The sequence below is a fragment of the Dermacentor albipictus genome, chromosome 1 (genome assembly GCF_038994185.2).
Source record: "Dermacentor albipictus isolate Rhodes 1998 colony chromosome 1, USDA_Dalb.pri_finalv2, whole genome shotgun sequence".
Lineage (NCBI taxonomy): Eukaryota > Metazoa > Arthropoda > Arachnida > Ixodida > Ixodidae > Dermacentor > Dermacentor albipictus.
The window spans coordinates 75,621,454-75,642,542 of record NC_091821.1 but is presented as its reverse complement, the minus strand read 5'-3'; the positions used below and the strand labels follow the sequence as shown (position 1 = coordinate 75,642,542).

Sequence of the window (21,089 nt, the reverse complement as noted above, 5' to 3'; positions counted from 1 at the left end):
GCAAAACAGAACAAAAATACACGGCCTAAACATCTTGCTTGGGCGAGTGCTCGTTTCATATTGAACTACCAGCTATAAAGAATCGAGTGACCTACGTGAACGAAAGCAAGCAAGAAAGAAATGCACGAATGCGTTGTTGGCGTTCAGCGGCCAATAACGCGCAACTCTCGCAAAGGAAAGCCAATACTTACCGTCCCGAACCCTTTCTACGCGCTTACCAAACGCGGAAGCCCACAAAATGCGTTTCCTCTCACTTTACGTTTTCTCTCGCGCTGAGCAAATCCAGCGGCGGAAAAACCACGGCCACATGAGGCGATTTAAATGTGCATCAGCAAACTGATCGAGACATAGGAGCTACACGGGGCGCTGTAGCTTCGTGCAGTCGTTTGCGATTCATTCCAGGCGGCTTAACGGTGAAAAAGGAGCCGAGCAAAGCCCAACGGGAGACGCGACTGGGGCGCGAAGGGGCGCCATCGCTCGAATGGACGGCGCAGGTGTTGCCGATGGATGAGCGCCCTCCCCCCCCCCCCCCCCCCCCCCCTTACGCCGCCTCGTCCTTTTCTTCGAGGCGCGCTGTGAGCCCGCGAAGGAGAGCGAGATCGCAAAAGACGCCGTCCGAGGTGGTGCGTTGGAGATGCCCCGTACCTTCTACTTCTTTCCAGGGGCTTCTTCGCTCGGGGTGGAAGAGGCTCATTTAAATAATTGCCGCGCGAGGCTGCACGTGCGTTCTCCATGCATCTCAGCGCGCCTCGGTGTGTGTGAGAGCGGGCTTGCGCTTTACTCATTTTGCTTCGCCCTTCCTGCTTTCTAAACCACTTCCGCGGCCCCTTCGCCTGCATCCCCTTTAACGGTTGTTACTTATTATTTAATCGCACAACCGTCGCTCGTGCAGCGGTGAAAGGCGTGGATACCTTCGGCTCGTCGCGTGATTTGAATATGGATTACTGCGGGCCCTGAGCGGCCGGCTCCTGTACGCTTTGCTCAAGCCGTTGCTATCGATGGTGGCCCCGTGCAAAGCAGCGGGCTCGCCACGCAAAGGAGACCAGCCGTGAGGAGAGATAACGAAAGGGTGGAAGCGGCCGGGAAGCCGCCAGACGTGCATTTCGCGCGCCCATCCAAATTTCAACGAATAGCGTCCCATTCCTCACTCGCGCATAACTCGATTCGGCGTGCGCACTCCCGATCATATGCATCGCGAAGAGCGCCACGACTCGTAATCGGCAAAGCTGCTCGACCACCGCGCCAGGCAGCGAATGAACGTGAATGAAACGAGTGAAAATTGTGTTTAGCGGGAAGGAAATTCAATGATTGTTAGCAGCGTTGCTGATGGCGAACGAGAAGGCATCAAAGGGGGAAGTATAAAGAAATAAGGCAGTAAATTTGCCGGGCGCTGATCGCACCTGCTTGATCTTGCTAAAGCATGCAGCTTCGGCAGGAGAAACCGTTATAGGAAATGAGGAAGCAGCGAGGTATCCATTAACCGCTGGCGAAACTTCTCAAGGTGCGGGCAACTTACGAGGGCTGTGGGCTGCTGTTACTTTTCATGCTTCCACGGAGGAGATGTTTTCGGTCCAGCGCTCTAGGAGTTATCGTTTTTCTAGGTGATTATGAAATACTGTGTTGCTTCTATGCATCTTTTCTCGGCTCTCTATGTTCTGCATCAGGTGCTTTTCCTTTTTTGCAAAGTTTGCTGTTTATTTAGGTTCTTCCTTGTCCATTTGCGTCTTATTGCTGTTTTCCTTACATATTCAGCGCGGCCTAAATTTATGCGCCGATAAGGTCTTAAGTTCCTATGGGTAAAGGTTGGTTCCCTCAATGATACTCCTTCTTCATTTACCCCGGGGTTAATATATCGGTTATGCAGTTGCAAGACTGAATGTTTTTGTTCTGGCGAGCTGTACCAGTGGTGCAGCGCAAAATGGTGCATGGTGCATCACCTGGTACCAATGGTGCAGCGCAAAATGTGTGCACTATTATAGCAGAGAAAGGCTCAGCTAAGAGAAAAATCACTTACTGAAATTAGCAATTTGTTTTAGTTTAGCAAGCAAGAGAATATGCTTTATACGCGGAACGGGTAGGCCTCGCCTGAAAGAAATAGCTAATTAAACGCGAGCACACGTACTATACTGAATGACACTGCATCTCGTCGCGCCTCGCTGCCAATCGTCGCACCACATGACAGCACAAGGCATCACATGACATCAGCTTATACAACACGGATGTAGGAACACATTTCTATAGTCACATTGCATGCATATAGCACAATGCGTATACAGCAGATAACTGATTTCAATTCAGGCATGTACTGTAGTGCTGCGAAGATATTTTGATCAAACTCTTCGCCTTCTATTAATGTCGCCTGGGATAACAGATCACTATCAGAGAAATGTGATTACGAGAAGGAAATTGGTCTACCTAAATTAGAAAAATCTCTGGACAACACAAGCGATATATTGAATCGGCTTGACGTCAATGTTGTGCAGTCTAGCGGAGGGAATGCTCGCATTTCCCGTTAGCTGGCGACTCAAAACTCTGACCTGGGACCGCGCAGTTAAGATCAGATTTCGTGTAACTAGGGCACTCAAGATTACCTCGTTACACTATTTACATATGACATATATGTATATTGTGACCCGGTAAAAGGGCGCCGATCCGCTTCCTGTTGATCCTCGACATCAAAAAAAGGGCTGATAACGTTAGTTATTCAGCCAGCCTTGAATGCACTACGTTAGATACCGTGCCCACCGAGGAATGCACCTTCATGAGGCCTTCCTTGCTGGCCTCACATTCTTCATCAAGGGCACAAAGAAGGCAGCGTTACGCTTCAGAGTTTGCCGAATAGTTCCACATGTCGGTGCATCAGCTCCCCCATTGTTCAACTCAATATCACCGTCTCTCGTCTCGAAATGACGAGCTCTATCGAATACAGGGAACCCTATATGCGCGGATAATATGCCTACAATGCCCACCTGTTCAGACCTCGGGACAAAGAAGTGCGCTCTACGACACGTTTTATATGTCAGAGATCTCATCTGGCCAAGGTGTTCCACAGAGCTGCGTTATTGTTCAACCTGACACTGCTTCCTGTCGACAGGCGCTTTATAAGAGACACGGTATTTGATATAGGCCGACGACATATGCGCATGATCCACCCACTCGAACTTAAGAAGCGCGAACGACCTTTGCTGCATGTTCGAGATATCACGGACTCTTGATGTAAAGTCCTCGTTGTGAAGTACAGTCGGCATCACCCTTGTGTAGAACGCGGGAACGGCGGCCTCCGGGACGATCCGGAGTCAGCCAGCGACGTCTAACGGTAGCTGGTGGGCACGTTTGGGCCCAGCTACTGCCGTTAGACGTCGCTGGCTGGCTCCTGAGCACCCCTGCAGCCGCCGTTCCCGCGCTCTACGCAAGGATGACGCCGACTGTACATTCGCCGCCGTGACTCAGTGGCCATGCATGGCATTCTGCGGCGGAGCACAAGGTCCTGTGTTCGATTTCCGGCCACGATGTCCGCAGTTACACTGGGCGAAATGCTCAAGCCCACGCGAAGTTTAATTTAAGCGCACGTAAAAGAACCCCTGTTCATGAAAGTTTTATCTAAGAAAACAATAGCAAAAAAAAAAGACATTCGGAACCCTTCGCTACGGCTTCTATCGTAGCCACATAATTGCTCTGGGATGTTAAACCTCGTGAATGGATCGATCTAATAGGAGCTCACTGAAAGGTATCGCTTATCTCGGTAAATAACTGTCTTGTCGGCCTCTGCTTCTAGGTGAAACCTTTATGGCTGCTGCGTGCCGTTTGTGGGATTCACTCGAATCCTGGGCCTCGAGATTGCAGCCTAAAGCTCGGCTTGAGTTTAGGTGACAAAAGCACGCCCTCGCTCAATACTTTGGCCAAGTTTTGTTTCATTATGCTTAGAAATTTAAAGCGATCGCCCTTACAACATGTTTTATAGAAAGTCTATACACAGTCTATAGACGTCTATAGACTATCTATAGACTTTCTATAAAAATTTTTGTAAGGCGAGTTTTCGCGTGACATCTCTATGGTCATGATTCCGCTTCACCAGAATTGTATTATCAGCATAAACAAAAACGCAGCAAGTAGAAAACGACTCGAATGCGTTGTTGCTCTCCGAGGTTCGTCTGAATTTGTAACAATGGCTTAATTTAGGCTCCAAAGCGTGCACATATGGGACTACATTACGCTTAGAAACCGGCTAGAGAACATTTACACGTTGAACTTTCATGTAATTACTCGGAACAAACGTCATGATCAGTCGCTTTCTATTCACACCTCAATTTATGCTGATGGTACCCATCAACGAAAAAATAATAACCGGTATATAAATTAAAAAAAAATTAATGTTGGGGTCTTACGTCTCAGAACCACGCTCTGATTATGAGGCATGCTGTAGTGAGGGACACCGGAATAATTATGACCAACTGGGATTCCTTAACGTGCACACTGTGCACGTTACGCGGGAGTTTTTGCATATCGGCCCCATCGAAATGCGGCCGCCGTGGCCGCGACTTGATCCCGCGACGTCCTGCTTAGCAGCGCAGTGCAAAAGCCACTTAGCAACCACGGCTGCTTAACCGATAACAATTAAGATTAATTCGTTCGATAATGTAATGAATTACAGTAACAAATTACGGTGCCGAGAAATTAACTGAACTAAAATGTAATCGATTACTTTTTATGTTGCTGTCCTCACAACATTTATTAACAATGCACATACGCAGCAAACAAAACGGGCTGGCCTGCCTATTTTAATGCTTTCTCTACAGCTCTTCACCCGTTGTCAATGTTCACTAACAGTTGCTTTTCAAAACCTTCGTTGGTACTCTTACGTCGTTTTCTTGCGAAACGCAACAAGTATAGGAGAAAAAAACTGCGAAAAGATAGCAACCACCACCAAGAAGATGTATTGCAGCACTTTTAGCAACATTAAGAAACGTCGAGGCAATTTTAGGGGGAAATTTTCGAACTAAGAAAGTAGTCGAAAGGTCCAAACATGAAACTCAGAGTGCGGTGCTGACAAAAAAAAATAAATAATAAAAGCCGCGCGACCTGCCAAAATGAGAAGAGAACGAATACTGAACGTCCGGGCTTGGCTGTTTGAACATGCGCATCAACGAGGCTGGTAGCGTTACCAGAGAGTAGTTACCATAGCTAGCACTAAATTGAAGTGCTAGAGGCGGCGTCGCTCGTCAAAATCTGCCTCTTAAATAAAGTACCTGACCAAATAAGTCTACTTACACCTTTTTTTTGTTTACTTTCCCGTAACTTTATCATCCGGGATCAAAAATTTGCTACACGTGTCCGTGAATCCAAGTCGCCCGCATAATATTTTAACAAGATTCGAAATGCGGTCCATGAGTTCAAATGAAGTGTAGTGAACATTACCGCGTACCACGTGCCGCGTACAATAAATAATCGATGAATTAAAAGATTGTAAAGAAATTTAATTAATTAAATGTAAATAATTACAACTCATTTGTTACGTGCAAGTTTATCCCATACACCGAACCATACGCAACTGCAGACGGACTTTTACTGAGAGGCGCACGGCACTATTCAAGTGTCTTTTCTTTGAGGTATGTGAGTAGCGAAAGGTAAAAAAAAAATTGCTGGCTTTGGTGCACTTTGGGAGGTGTGTTTTGGAAACAAACTTTCTTTTTTTCGACCTATTGAACTTGTGCAACAAGCACCAGACATTCGAAGTTCACAGCTACTGCCAGGCGGATGAGAGTTTCCATCAAGGCTCTGAAGTTTGTTTTCTCTCGTTTTCTTCTTTTTTTGCCACTTTTGCCCGCTCTCAAACATTTCCACTAAGTGGAGTCGCTCTGCGCACTTTGCTCCAGCACGTTCTCATTTCGAGACTAGACCGGAGGACGCATGACTGCTCCCTCGGTAAGACATGTCTTTGTCGAGAATTCATTACGGCCAACTCATTCGCGCGCGTCTAACGAGCGCTAACAAACACGTGGCAGTGGAGCTGTTGAGCGTGTCCCAGGGTGTCCGCCTCGCCTTTACCTGAAGTGAGCAAGACGAGCGAGCGGAAACGAGGATGGCGCAAATTAACGCGGACGACAGGCTGAACCAAACTTTGCGCCTGGGTGAGGGCGCGCGGTTAGCCCAAAAAACTTCGCACGCGGTTCGGAGCCGCTCGAGTGTGCAGTTCTTGGGGCGAGCGGCTGGCGCGTGTCTGCAGCGGGTGTCGCGTATGCTCTGTGCTGCGATGAAAGCTTGAGTTTACTTACGCCCACAACTCCAGCAGCATTAACGAAGCTTTCTTCTTTCTTTTTTTTTGTCTCGCTCTCTACCTCTGCCTGTCACACTGCAAAAATCTGAGGATGTGCCGTTTTGTTAATTTAGAAATCTCTTTCGGCTATGTGTTGCTACAATAAGAAGCTCTCATGCAGGTTTTTCTTTTATTTGTATGTTTGTGTGACGCATGCTTACTTATTACCCGCCTTTTGGCTACGGTGCATAACACAAGAGAAAAAGTAGACAAAAGGAAAGGTATAAGAACGAATACTCGGCGTCGAGACGAAACAGAAGCAACATCCTAAGCGCCAGACCTTCAGAATGTCTCTGTACTGACCATACGCTAACTACTCGACAGCAAATGCCGGTCCTTTAACCACGCTCCCCAAGACAGCTCTAGTTTGCACCCCTCGTACCTGCTGCCACAGGAGTCGTTGTGCAAATGGTGCGAGCGCAGCAAATTGCCCGCATTAACCCGACGACGGGGCCACAATAGCAACAGCGTACTACAGATGGTGCAGCGCGGCGAAGAGCGCCGGTAGGAAGCACTGATTCGCTGTCGCACGTGCGCATTGCTCGCTCCCTTTGTAAACGGCGTAGCACCACCAATGTTACGTGATTTTTTAATCTAGAGACTCTTTAGCGAAAAATGAAGGGACGTTTTCTCGTGAGCCTTCCCAATGTAGAAAAACTTTGTAATGGCAGTTATCCTTTGTCATTCATATTATTAATCTTTGTGTTGAGGAGGCGTGTGACTTGGCTGCAAGATAGTTGTTGGCGAAATATGCGCCGTCACAATGACATGGTGCCAAAAGAAAAAAAATGACAGCCATTCCACTCTGGGAAGATGGAATGGCAGCGAAAGCTGACGACAGTCAAAACTCTCAAACGAAAAGCAAAGCGATTTCGCTGCCATTCCATCTTCACAGAGGAATGATTGTAATTTGTTCATTCAGCATCGCGGGAACGTTCTTCGTCGGTGGCCGTTTCGCGTCGGCGCCTTTTACATTTTCATTGCTGTTCCCTCCGGCGCTCCTCGTACGCATGTTGCTCTCCAGGTGCACGAACTATACGTGTCCACCCCATCGATTACGCCACTGTTTTTAGCGCCGATAGCGCCTACCTATCCTGCTTATATACTGCGATAACCTTGACGTCACGCTATTTTTCACGGCGAGCGTTCTAATCTGTTCCGCATTTCGACATCTGCGCTGCCGCACTGCACCCATACGTGATCACACGCAAAGCAAACAATGAAACCCGTTGTGTATGGGTTTGTTAGAAATCGCTAAGTTCGTTTCTGTTGCCGGACGCCAAAAAAAAAAAAGAAAAAAGAAAGAAAAAAAAAACAACCAGCGAAGGTTAGTCATATACAGCTTTCACTGTAAAAGAATTATGCAGATCCAACGCACATCTTGGAATCTACGTGAAGCGGGTAATCGAATGCTGTGAATTTGCCCATTTTATTCACGTGTCTTCGGCGTAAAGGAAACTGGCACGCACGCATGTGCTCTTTCGCACACGCGTGTTACGCAGTGTGACACACGCGGCGATCATCTCAAAGGTGCTAGTTGGCGTTAGCACGATAGCAGAAGTCTCATACATGCGATTGTGGCCTCATTGTTAGAGCGTCGGGCTTCCGTGCTGGGTGACTTTTTTCAGCACAACCTTTTTTTTGTGTGTGTGTAAAGCCTGAGCTATTCGACAAGTCAGCAGCAGCAGCAGCAGCAGCAGCCGTGGTCAGGAAAGTGCGGGAGGGTTCGCAAGGAAAGCTTCGCTGTAGACGTGATTCAAGGGTGGAACCATTTCTTCACGACAGCGTGGATTTTGCTGGCCCCTGTAAGCTATGAGGTATGACGACACTCTGCAGACAAAAATTGTATTTTAGGGGTATAGTCATGGGGCTGCTGTTCCGTGTTAGGAAGGTCGTTCTAACGCTCTCTTTACCGCTTAAAGCTACGAAAAAGATATATATAGTTTTTCATGCGCAAAAGGATCATCAGCTTCCCAAACTCATCAGGAGCTGTGCCTATAGTTTATGGACGAATGAAAGGCATGGTGTCGAGACTTCAAAAAATGATGAAGAGCGGAGCGGCAGGCCCAGTACATGCAGAACGATGAAATCGTTCTATAATTGGACCAAGAACTGCGATTCCATCGACGATTAGTGTTCTGGCTGATAAATTTCCTCGTGTTGAACGCACCACTATTTGCACGATTGTAACGGAAAGGCTCGGATATCACAAATTGTGTGCAAGGTGGTAACCAAGAATGCTTACCGATCAACACAAAGGGCAAAGAATGTCAAGCGGACTAGCGTTTTTGGACCGCTATCGACAAGACGGATATTACTTGTTTCCCACACTGTATCGAGTGACGAGACGTAGATATCCTACACCAAGGCAGAAACAAAACAACAGTCAATGCAGTGGCGCGACTCATTTTCACCAAAACCGACAGAATTCAAGGAATCTTACTGCTCGAGTCCGAAAATGATGGCTACCGTTTTCTGGGACGGAAAGTGTGTTCTTTTCGACCATTTCATTGAAACGTGGGACGACAATTACAGCTGATCGAAGTGTACTGCGAAACGCTCACCAAACTGAGACATGCGATCAAAAGTAGACGGCGCGCGATACTGTCTTCCGGAATAGACTTCCACAACAATGCGCGTCCTCGCACCGCTGCCCGAACCAAGAAGAAGATTCAAGATTTCGGTTGGGAATCGGAACCCACGCTACAGTCCCGACCTTGCACCAAGCGACTATTTCCTCTTCTTGCACTTGAAACAGTGGCTTCATGGGGAACCGTTTGAAGACTACGAGGAACTCAAGACCGCCAGACTGCCATTGTCAACTGGTTCAATTCCCAGGCGGCGAACTTATACGCAGATAGATTAAACAAGCGGGTGCAGCGTTACGAAAAGCGATTAGAAGTCAACGGTGATTACGTTGAAAAATGGAGTAGGTTTGTACAAAACTGAAACGACCAATAAATACTTTTCCTAACAAATATGCATTTTTTAATGACCCTAAAGATTATACGCCTGCCGAGAGGCTCCTTGCACCTCCTCGGTGTTTGGCTCGCCCACAAGTTCGACTCTCAGTACCGGGAATTTGAACGAAAACAGGACTTTCATCGCCATCCCTCAAGCAGCTATCTCTACTCATGCTACACGAGACATACAAGGACCATGTTCACATTTAGACCGATGGCTCGACAACTCTTGACGGATCTACAGGAGCTGGGATCTTCCCGAAAAGGTCGTGACCATCCAATTTAAAACATCTCACTGGAGAACGTCGACTGCTGCGGAGCGTGCTGCACTTCGCAGCGCACTTCGCATGATCCATGAAGATCTACCACAAAGATGGAGCATATTCACCGACTCGAAGGCAGCCCTGCATTGTTTGCTGTCCGCACTACTTCGTGGACGACAATACCAACTTGTATTGTAAATAAAGCAGTCATATCACCAGCTAGCAGAGAAAGGACATGGCATCACTTTTCAGTGGCTCCCGGGCCACTGTGGCATCAAGGGCAACGAAAAGGCCGATGAAGCTGCCAGGAGGGCTCACGAATATGCTATGAAGGAACCAATCCTACAGCCCACAACCTACAAGAACTGACGCAGCAACTAAGGTTCTCATACTAGCGTGTTATGCCGCATGATCCATGTGGAACACGCCAGCTTTCCGACATACTCGACTGCACCGCCTGGACCCATTCCTCCGACTACGCATTCCATCTGGACTATCCCGAATTGGGACAACTGTTCTCTGCCGACAATGGCTAGGAGCGTCTTTCACGAATGCATTTGCTTGCCGCATCAGAGTGACTGATAGTGCTGCCTGTGATAGTTGCGGTAGCGAGGAAACATTCGAACATATCCTCTGTAATTACCCTCGCTGCAGCTCCCAGTGACAGTCACTCGTCACGGCGTTGGCACGCCTCGATGACCGGCCGCTTTCTGAGCAGACGATCTTGGAGTGCCAGCTGATGCGACCTTCACACCAGAAGGCGGTGAAGGCGCTACTGAGGTTTCTCCGGTCAAGCGACCTGCTTGAACGACTGTGACACTCCTGCGTTCCTTTGTATGGGTGTGTGCTGCTTTTAATTTTATTTCTTTCCCCTCTCCCACTCTTTTCATGCTTACGCACTTTTTTATTTTTGGTTCTTTTCTTCTTTTCTAAGACCTTTCTGTCTCCCCTTACCCCTTGCCCAATGCAAGGTAGCGAACTAGATATCTATTTTCCGTTTAACCTCCCGGCGTTTCTAATCTCTTTTATATATATATATCCCTTTATGACCAAACGGTCCTTACTTTTCAAATGTACATTGTAGAATAAATAAAAAAAGGCATATGATGCGTGTTTGGGTAATTATATGTAAAAAACTATAAACAATATAAAAAAACTACATTTTCGCCAGCTTATATTCTGAAATACCAGGCCATAATATAAAACATTATGAGTGGAATTCAATTTTTCTAATTCATTGCACGCCTAGATATGTTTAATAAAACCGCCTGCAAAGTTTCAGGAGAAGATCTTCGCTGATTAAAAGTGTAGCAATAATGGCGTTGCACAAAAATGAAAAAAAAATTGCGTTATGAGGAAATAAAGGAATAAAGATTGTAAGTTGCATAATCCAAATGAAAGCCAACTGCCAGTTGACTAATATGCTGCAGACTTGAGCAAGCCTGTCCTTAGCTTCCTCCTAGTCGTGTTTTGGCCGTTTATCAGCAAAATGTTTTTTCTGACTTGCTTTGCTCCATCAGACGACTGGCAAGATGCCTTCATGAGAAGAAAGTGGTCCTTCACATGGCAAGCCTTAACAGTGAAGGGACCAGGTTCAATGCTGGTCTGCCGCAAGGCATCTAATGTTGCGTGGTTTCCACAGGTAAAATGGTAGACAACATGAAGAGGCCAAATTTTTTAGCATTCGTAGGCTCGCGTACACGTTTTTGGAACGCTTTTCCAGTGATGATTATTATGATTGGCGTTCCCTTGAAACGTGGTGGCGGTAGTCGCCTGCTTGATCTAATCAGGTTTTACAGCACCTGTGTATGTGAACGTCTTTGACGCGCGCATGCCCTCCGCGTGCGTGCGCGAGCTCACCGTGACTTCCTTCCCCCTCTCTCTCCCTCTCTCTATCTTATCTTTCTATTCCCTTTTTCCCGTCCCCCATTGTAGAGTAGCCAACCAGACGCATTTCTGGTTAACATCCCTGCCTTCTATCTTAACTCTCGCCCGCTCCTCCTTTTACATCTATCGCAATCTAGCATTTTGCCTATCTTTCCTTTATGTTTTCCCTCTTCATTAGGCCTTCTATTTCTATATTGCGCGGTTGCCTGTGCCTCTAACGGCTACGGTTTTATCAGTCTCTTCCACCCTTTGTTTCCACTAATACCCCAAGAGTCTCTTGCTTATCTTGAATGCCGACGAGTAAATGCTTCCATCCATTTTGAGTCCCAGAGCTTCGGGAACGCGAATGTTTCCTACGGGTCTTGTCAAATCAAGCCGTTGACGCGCCACCTTGTATGAGCTAGAAGCAAAACATTAGCAGACTATTGTAAATTATTGCGTTTATCAGAAAATAGTACTGATGTTGAGAACACTGGTTTCACCAGGCACGGTGTACGCTAAAAATTAACCTGTACATTTTCAACGGCCGAAGGTGCAATATGGGGAGCAGTCTGTCAGTTTGCATAAAAACATAAAATTAAGAAATGTAGATTTTTGAAGAAAACTGGTATTTGAAAAGTGTCCTCATACCTTTATAGCTTTTACATGTCCTATATAGATCTAGTATGAAATATGTGCGATCCTGTTGTGCCAGACATTTAATTATTCTGAGACACAGCTATTCTGCGCTTCTTGTGTTGTGTTGTCATTATAAATTTGTTTTATAATGCAGGTCAATTTTGATTCTTTCTTGTCGCGTAAAACTTCCGTTACGGCATGGTTAAATGATCACTCTATTGTACTCTAATGATACTCTACTGAACGGGCAACATTGGTTATAGTGCAAAGAATCGAGTGAGCAGTGGTATATACAGTGAAGCGACTTGGACTTTTTGCAGGGCTCGCAGAAGTCCTCACTAGGAAGGAGCAGCAGTGGGAGCGAAGACGAAACGCAATTTAATTCCAACTTACAAACCAACGTGGACTGCTTGGCAGATGCAAGGACAGAGCTACTTTACCAACTTGTCCGCTACACTGCCGAACTGTCACCGCGCGCTGTCCGACCCCGGCGGAAAACACGCCTCAGGTACGCACACTTGCCGTGTTGACCCGAAGAACCCTTCGCTAATATTCTGTAAGAACGTCACGTGGCCGGTCTGCCACATCGTGCGATGGAGCGTCGTCGTGTGGCGGTGGATTCGGATCCACCATTCCGATCGGCAATCGTCACGGTATGTCGACGATTTCGACGGCAACCAGTTGTCGCGTTGCGTGTGGCTCGGCCTAGGCCACAAGAAAGTTTCGTCTCTTGTTGAATACATACCAAATATTTCAGCGAACCTTGGCAGAGATTCCGAAAAAGAAAGGATTCCTCAGGAAAAACATGGACAGTGGCGGTGAACGTCAAGAAAAGCATAGACAGCACTATAAACCACGTTAGTTAACTAGCATTTCCAATGATCTTATACTGATATCGTTAGCACACGTGATGTAATGTCTCCCACACGGGGCTCATAGTCTCATTTTTTCGTGTTTAATTGCATGAAAAGAGCAACTTTCTCATCCCTTTGGATATAAGTACAGCTGCACTGCTAACGCGTCCTCGTTTGATTTCACTCATTTTGCTCTCTCAGGTTCCGAGCAGGTTCACGAGTGTCGGCACATGTCTCGTTTTCTTGCCTTATGTCCTTGGTCGTTTAGCGCTGCATTTCCACTATAAACGTCTACCAACTTGTCCAGTTTTGTATTCTAACGCAGTTCATACCGTGTACGTTTCGCGTTGTCCAAGAAAAACTCGCTTCGCTAAGCTGGTTAACGCGATGCAGATGTGTTTCACGATGCATAGAAGGTGATACAACTAATACAAATGTTGGCGCCGTTCTGAACGCGCGAAGTGCTCGACTGGCTCGATTACATGCGAGTGTGCCAGATATATTGCAGATGGGTGAAAGTTTGCCCAGTATGTGTTTCTTTTAATGTTACTTTTGTTCTTGCCTTCTCTGGTGGAATTTGTTGTGATATATTTGTATTAATACTCACACGTACAGGCTAACAACGTTTCTTTCGTTCATTATTTCGTGCGTATAAATGATGAATGATCGCCCTTCCTGCATTTATTCTTGCAGGGAATAGTGGCGCGAATACACCGAGCTTTGAACAAAAAAATTTACAAGTAACGGAGCTTGTGTGCGGATTCCTGACAATGAGTAACCCCGTCTAAAGCTAATTTCCATGTGTGTGTTTTATTGAATTACGGTTTTCCTGACCTCTACACTACACATTCCCAATACAACGCGGGGACATTGGCGAAAAAAGAAAAGAAAGAGAAAACTTTGGCAAAACAGAATCACCAACTCAGGGAAGAAAAAGAAAGCATAAAACGGGGAGAATGAGAGAACGAACAGCAGCTGCTAAGCCATGCAGGCGGAGTAGCGGGGGCGCCTGTATTATTTAGTGACGATTCGTTTCCAGGGCCGCCCAGTGTATAGCGCACCGTTGAGTCACGTCGATGGTGAGCCCCGTACGGGAGGGAAGACGAATTAGCTTCCGCACCTGCGCCCTTTCATGAAGGGGGCGGGGGGGAGGCGGCGGGGGTGTTTAGACATTCGCGTAACTGGGGTGCTGTGTTACGTGCACGGCACAATGGACTCGCCCTTGCGACTGATCGAAAGCGCTCACACGCGTGCGCGCAGTTGGCGCGGCAGAGGCTTTAATTCCTTCGAGCGAGGAGAAGGCATCAAGCACCCTTATTTCGAAGGTGCTGCCTGCTCACATTGCTTCGGTAGCGCAGAACCTGCATAAGGAAAACAAGTAGGGACGGAATAAAATTGAGCAGCTGCCGACCGCTGCTGAAAGCGCGCGCAAGTGCGCACCCACGCGTACCCCAACACACACACAAACACGCACGCTTTATGTCAGATACGAGGAAGCGTTATTATATTCGTGGCTGTTGCTCTAGAGCTTCAGCAACCCCCCCCCCCCCCCATGTATCTATTATTTCGTGTCTGCACCTATGTGCCAACCTTCTCAAGCCGATAAGTGTTGCATTTAAATTTCTGAATTTCAACTACCATCTGGGTAATGTACCGTATCTCCCGGATCTATGCGGTTAGTTTTTCGCTTCGACTGCAGCGATGCGAAGAATCCGACTGGCTTAATGACTCAAGGAGTGCAGGATGCTTGAACACTCGACGAGGCACTACGCAAGCCCAGAGCTTATCACCTTTGTGGTTTGCGCACTTCGCACATTAATCAACGTGAATCACCACGAGGTATTGTAGGGTAGGAGTGGAATTTGCGTACGCCGGGGGTGGGTGTCCAACCAAGCGTTTTAGGATTCAAATCCTTCGGAGAGTTGGGATCTGCTCGAGTTGCCAGATGAGCGAAAACTTATGGGCAGATTAAGGACTGGCATTTTGTAGCAGCTCTCAACGCGTGGCGCTGCTTTTTCAAACAATCGTATGCTACATTTCTTGAATAGTATAAATCTTTATTAAGATTAGCCGCATCATCATGTTTAAATCAATGAATTAATCAATTAACTGATTTATTTATTTAAATAATCATAGGTTTATTTCTAAGAAAATTCTTCTGGCTCGTTCAAGTTTTTTGTGTGTGTACGCACACGAAGGAAAAAGAAAACTTAGTTTAAGGAAAATTACTACTGCGATTACTATAATATTACTGTTTATGGAAACCTCTATAGGAAAGCGATATACACCCACTTACAGAAAATGGTGTCAATATACCCAGAGTCAACGTGATCAGGGTACTAGGCTTTTTCATTGATGCAAACGGTGGAAACCATACGGAGATCAAGAAAATCACCCTTAAAACGGATAATGCGTACAGGATGATCATACGCCTGGCAGGAAGACACAAGGGCATGAAGAAGATAACCTCATCAGGTTAATCAACTCTTTCGTACTCTGTCATATTTCATACGCCGCTGCCATGTGCAACTGGATGCAGGTTCAACTCAAGCTTGACGCGGCGATCAAGAAGGTTGTTAAAAGCGCATTGGGGCTCCCAATTTGAACCAGCACTGAAAAAGTGCTCAAGTTAGGAATACACAACACGACCATGGAGATGGCGGAGGCTCAAGAAATATCACAAATAGCGAGGCTATCTACAACCGGCACGGGAAGATCAGTCATAGACAAGATCATGATCAACCCCATTGCGGATCCAGAGCAGTATACTCAAAAGTTCACCAAGAATTCGCAAACAACATAGTTGTCGCAACGCTACCCAGGAATATGCACCCAACATATAACATCAACAGGAAGATTGCACGAGCCAGGGCGTTAATCACTAAAATAGATAAAGTGGGCAGAGGAGCCTGCTTTGTTGATTCGGCTGCCTACAATGATAGAACTAAGTTCGCGGTGATGGTAGTGTATCACCAGGGCAAATGCACCAATGGTCTACACTATCAAACTTGAAGTCGCTCAACAAGTTGCCATTGCATTGGCACTAACAGACGATAGATACACAGAAATATATAGTGACTCGAAAACGCCTAGTAGAGCTTTCAACAAAGGCAAGATTGCCTCACAGGCTGCAGGGATAATTGACACAAGACAAACAAATGTTACACATTACAATTATTAGTTCCTCGCGCACCTTGGTTCACTTGATGACATTCCCGTAAATTCAAATGAATCGGCCGACAGCGTCGACCGCGAACTTACAGACAGGGCCGCTTTTACATATGGTTTTGATTCTTCTGGATTGGAAAACCTACAGAGAGATACGCTCATGACCTACAATGAAATTACAAAACATTACTACATGAAAAGGAGGGAGTTTGCACCCCCTCACTATAGACTAAACAGTACAAGCAGTAACGCTTAGGCAATTACAAAGACAGTCCTATTATTCACCTGCACAAATGAAGGAAAGGTATATCATTGCAGACACGACTATTACATGCAAACCTTGCAAAAGGGAGATATACATGCTTGAACATATGCTCTGAGAGTATGGGTCGCTCTACCTTGGCATTTCCTGGAATCGGTTTTCATCATCATCATCATCATCATCATCATCATCATCATCATCATCATCATCATCATCATCAGCCTGGTTACGCCCACTGCAGGGCAAAGGCCTCTCCCATACTTCTCCAACAACCCGGTCATGTACTAATTGTGGCCATGCCTTCCCTGCAAACTTCTTAATCTCATCCGCCCACCTAACTTTCTGCCGCCCCCTGCTACGCTTCCCTTCCTTTGGGATCCAGTCCGTAACCCTTAATGACCATCGGTTATCCTCCCTCCTCATTACATGTCCTGCCCATGCCCATTTATTTTTCTTGATTTCAACTAAGATGTCATTAACTCGCGTTTGTTCCCTCACCCAATCTGCACTTTTCTTATCCCTTAACGTTACACCTATCATTCTTCTTTCCATAGCTCGTTGCGTCGTCCTCAATTTGAGTAGAACCCTTTTCGTAAGCCGCCAGGTTTCTGCCCCGTAGGTGAGTACTGGTAAGACGCAGCTATTATACACTTTCCTCTTGAGGGATAATGGCAACCTGCTGTTCATGATCTGAGAATGCCTGCCAAACGCACCCCAGCCCATTCTTATTCTTCTGATTATTTCTGTCTCATGATCCGGATCTGCCGTCACTACCTGCCCTAAGTAGATGTATTCCCTTACTACTTCCAGTGCCTCGCTGCCTATTGTAAATTGCTGTTCTCTTCCGAGACTGTTAAACATTACTTTAGTTTTCTGCAGATTAATTTTTAAACCCACTCTTCTGCTTTGCCTCTCCAGGTCAGTGAGCATGCATTGCAATTCGCCCCCTGAGTTACTAAGCAAGGCAATATCATCAGCGAATCGCAAGTTACTAAGGTATTCTCCATCAACTTTTATCCCCAATTCTTCCCAATGCAGGTCTCTGAATACTTCCTGTAAACACGCTGTGAATAGCATTGGAGAGATCGTATCTCCCTGTCTGACGCCTTTCTTTATTGGGATTTTGTTGCTTTCTTTGTGGAGGACTACGGTGGCTGTGGAGCCGCTATAGATATATTTCAGTATTTTTACATACGGCTCGTCTACACCCTGATTCCGTAATGCCTCCATGACTGCTGAGGTTTCGACAGAATCAAACGCTTTCTCGTAATCAATGAAAGCTATATATAAGGGCTGGTTATATTCCGCACATTTTTCTATCACCTGATTGATAGTGTGAATATGATCTATTGTTGAGTAGCCTTTACGGAATCCTGCCTGGTCCTTTGCTTGACAGAAGTCTAAGGTGTTCCTGATTCTATTTGCGATTACCTTAGTAAATAGTTTGTAGGCAACGGACAGTAAGCTGATCGGAATCGGTTTTCAGGAAGGATTAAATCCAACGATCGTATCCCTCAAGTCCTGGTTGTCCAGTACGCCCGTGATAAGTTAGGAGGCTCGACCTCGCGGTCCCAACTTGGGACTAGCCAGGCAGGTGACAACACCTTGTGCAGGACCTGAATAAAGTGTTTTCCTCCTTGTCCTTCTCCTATTTATGCTGCTATAATAATAATAATAATAATAATAATAATAATAATAATAATAATAATAATAATAATAATAATAATAATAATAATAATATAAACACATTACCACAAGAAAGCTTCACTGGACCTGTGGGAGATGCCATGTAGTGGAACTTTGCTGTTGTTTACTATAGAGAGAGAGAGAGAGAGAGAGAGAGAGATAAGAGATGAGAAAGGCAGGGAGGTTAGCCGGAAGATAGATATCCAATTTGCTACCCTGCACTGGGGAGAAGCTTCACAAAGAAAAGCAGCTTGGATCCTGATATTTTCCGAACCCTAAAGGAGAAGCAAATACAAGAGAAGAGAGAGGAGTTCCTTATTCCATTTCCTTTAAAAAAGTAAATGGAATCCTTGCGAGCAAAACTAATAATAATATTTACGTGTGCTGATGGGAAAAAAAGGAGCCATTTCTATAACATGAAGCGAACTTAGGCTGTAGGTTTTCGAGAAAATGACCGATTTCAGAGAAGGTGAAAAAATTCCGGCAGAAACAATCTCGTGAGGAGCGTAGCGACAAAGCGTATTGCTGAAGGCGCCTTCATTTAGAATTTGTAGCGGTTATTTTGAGATTTCCATTGCTTGGGCTTTGTGCGACACAGACTCTCAACGGCATCGGCCCACATTGCTATGACACTCACTCCCCAGGGTCGGCGAGAAGCATAACTGCATGACGACGACTGTACGACGACGACGCAGCGGCGACGATGGACTGACGAAGAAGGAACGACGAAGGCTGCGTGACGAAGACGGTATCGCGAGAACCTGATGACGACGCTGGAATGACGACAATCGAAGGACTACGACGGTAACGCGACGACTTTATGACAACGAACGCATGACGACGACGTAGTGATGACTTTGGCATGACAACGGCGGCTTAATTACGTTTCAACGACGACAGCATGATTATGATGAAACGACGAAAAATGAATGACGTCGATGCAACGACGAAGGTGGACTGGCGACAGTGGGATGACTTTCCTGAAAAGGTGACAATCGTGCGAAGGCGGTGTGACGACGATGGCATGACGAGAGTAAAATGACAAAGATGGAACGACGACGATGCAACGAGTACGAGCATACGCCTAGAGGCCCAGGATATAGGATGAACAGGTCTACAACAAAATCGCCTGCATAACGAAGGAATAATTCTGTCCCGGTTCTACTATGAGCTGTGCGGTGAGCGGGTCGCTCACCGAACAGACCCTGCAAGACCCTGTAAGACCCTGTCGTAAAACCGTGTAAGAGTCTTACAACGAAGCGACGTGCATGACGAATTATTTTGGAGGCCCCAAGCACTTCGTTATAAAGGCGTTCGTCTCACTGCAGGTCACGCGTAGCCCCGCTCTGGAAAAGCAAATCCTGGCTGTCCGGCGTGCCCGCGACCGGGCCATGGGCTAGCTAGACCTGCCGGTCCCGACGTGGGACTAGCCGGGTGCGCGACGAGTTCGCGTCCCTCGCCGGACCTGCAATAAAGTTTCTTCACTCATTCACTCACTCAGGTCACGTATCAAGATAGATAGATAGATAGATAGATAGATAGATAGATAGATAGATAGATAGATAGATAGATAGATAGATAGATAGATAGATAGATAGATAGATAGATAGATAGATAGATAGATAGATAGATAGATAGATAGATAGAAAGTGCCTGAAGTAGGCAAAGAATGCTCATCGCATTCAAATCGAAGGTCTGCCGTTGTTTTGAAGGGCAGTACATAGGATTTAAGATGCGGCGCATCACGACACACCAAGAAGCCGACTTAAATCAACCCTAATTAAATTAGACAGCAGGCCTTTCAGTTTAAGGAAACTTTTGGGTCCTTCGCCAACAACGTCCTTGCAAAAGAGCGCTTTAAAAGCACTAAAGACTTTTCTTGAAGACAGCGGCATTGTTGGGCGTTATTAACGCTTTTATTGTTCCCTTCATTTCAATGTCGCTGTATATATGCAAGTGTTTGTGAATTATGTTATGTTGACTGTACTGTTGTGACTATATATGATAATGCATTTACACGATGTATGTACCACTCGCAGACTAGACACTGTGTCATTAGGCGAAAGTATCGTTTGTATCTATGAGGCTTTTATCTACATAACTGTGGATACATTTACCTTGTATATTGTATGTAGAATGTGTTTCTGACGTCACAGTGTTCCTGTGAAAACATTATGTGACAAATCCCGGTGCTTGTGTGAAAGGATTATTTGGTATGTAATCTTGAACCCTGTATGTTGTATGACAGAACCATTCAAGAGATAAGGAGTAGCCGGCGCCTTAAATTGTGCGCCAACATATCCTCATATCATATCAATAATAAAAAAAAAAGATGCGGCGCAGCGTTAGCGAAGCGGGAGAAAGGATGTACACTTTGTGCTTATAACAAGATCTTTAGTCCTGATACGCGAGGTATTCAAGCAGCACATGTTCTGCCGTGTATGTTGTATAGCTTCAGAAGAACTTCACTTTGGCCTAGTTGGTATTTACTGCATATCATATTGACCTGCATACTGCATATCATATTGAAAGTTACCGCCCGTGCTGTTTATGTGTTCTCTCCCTCTGTCCCCGTCTTATTTGCGGTCAATATGATATGCAATATATATGTTGTGTAGCGTCTCCGACTGACGAAGAAATAGCCGTGACCGTGTTGATTTAACTGTTACGCCAACGGAACGCAGGAAGTGGCTCTCAGCGAGGTTTCTCAGATTTTTTACAAACTTTCCTTTGACATGACCAAGAAATATTTCTGTTGTTAGTGACTCCAAGGAACCTTTGTGTTGACACATACGAAGGGAGGGAGGCTGAGTATACCGGTGGGTAGCGATGCATACGCCACCACCCGAAAACAATGTCGACTATTTTGTCGGGAAACAAGCCTAAATCGCTCGAGGCCAGGTACGCAATGATGTTGACCGGCACTCCAAACTGTCAAATTATTCAAGTATGTCACGCTGAAACCGTTAAACGACTCAGTGTTATATCTTGGAAGAAATGTCACGAACTGGGCTCCGCAGAAACATGTGCTTGAGTAGTTTCTAATATTGTTATTGGTGTTAAAAATTGCGCCAA

General features: G+C 46.0%; 1 protein-coding gene across 6 annotated transcripts in view; it reads left to right on the top strand.

Annotated features, from left to right (window-relative positions):
* LOC135903970 (uncharacterized) overlaps positions 1-21,089 on the top strand; it is a 309,023-nt gene that overhangs the window by 133,885 nt on the left and 154,049 nt on the right. For 4 of the 6 annotated variants that reach the window (XR_010564975.1, XR_010564974.1, XM_070522417.1 and 1 more), the window contains one exon: positions 12,365-12,552. The exons of 1 other annotated variant lie outside the window; for it this stretch is intronic. Coding sequence is in view for 2 of the 5 variants with exons in the window: in XM_070522417.1 (XP_070378518.1) it covers positions 12,365-12,552 (188 nt within the window). In the remaining 3 variants the exon portion in view is untranslated. Of the gene's footprint in view, positions 1-10,193; positions 10,380-12,364; positions 12,553-21,089 lie in introns of all 6 variants that reach the window. One more of the 6 variants, XR_011507451.1, reaches the window with a different exon arrangement.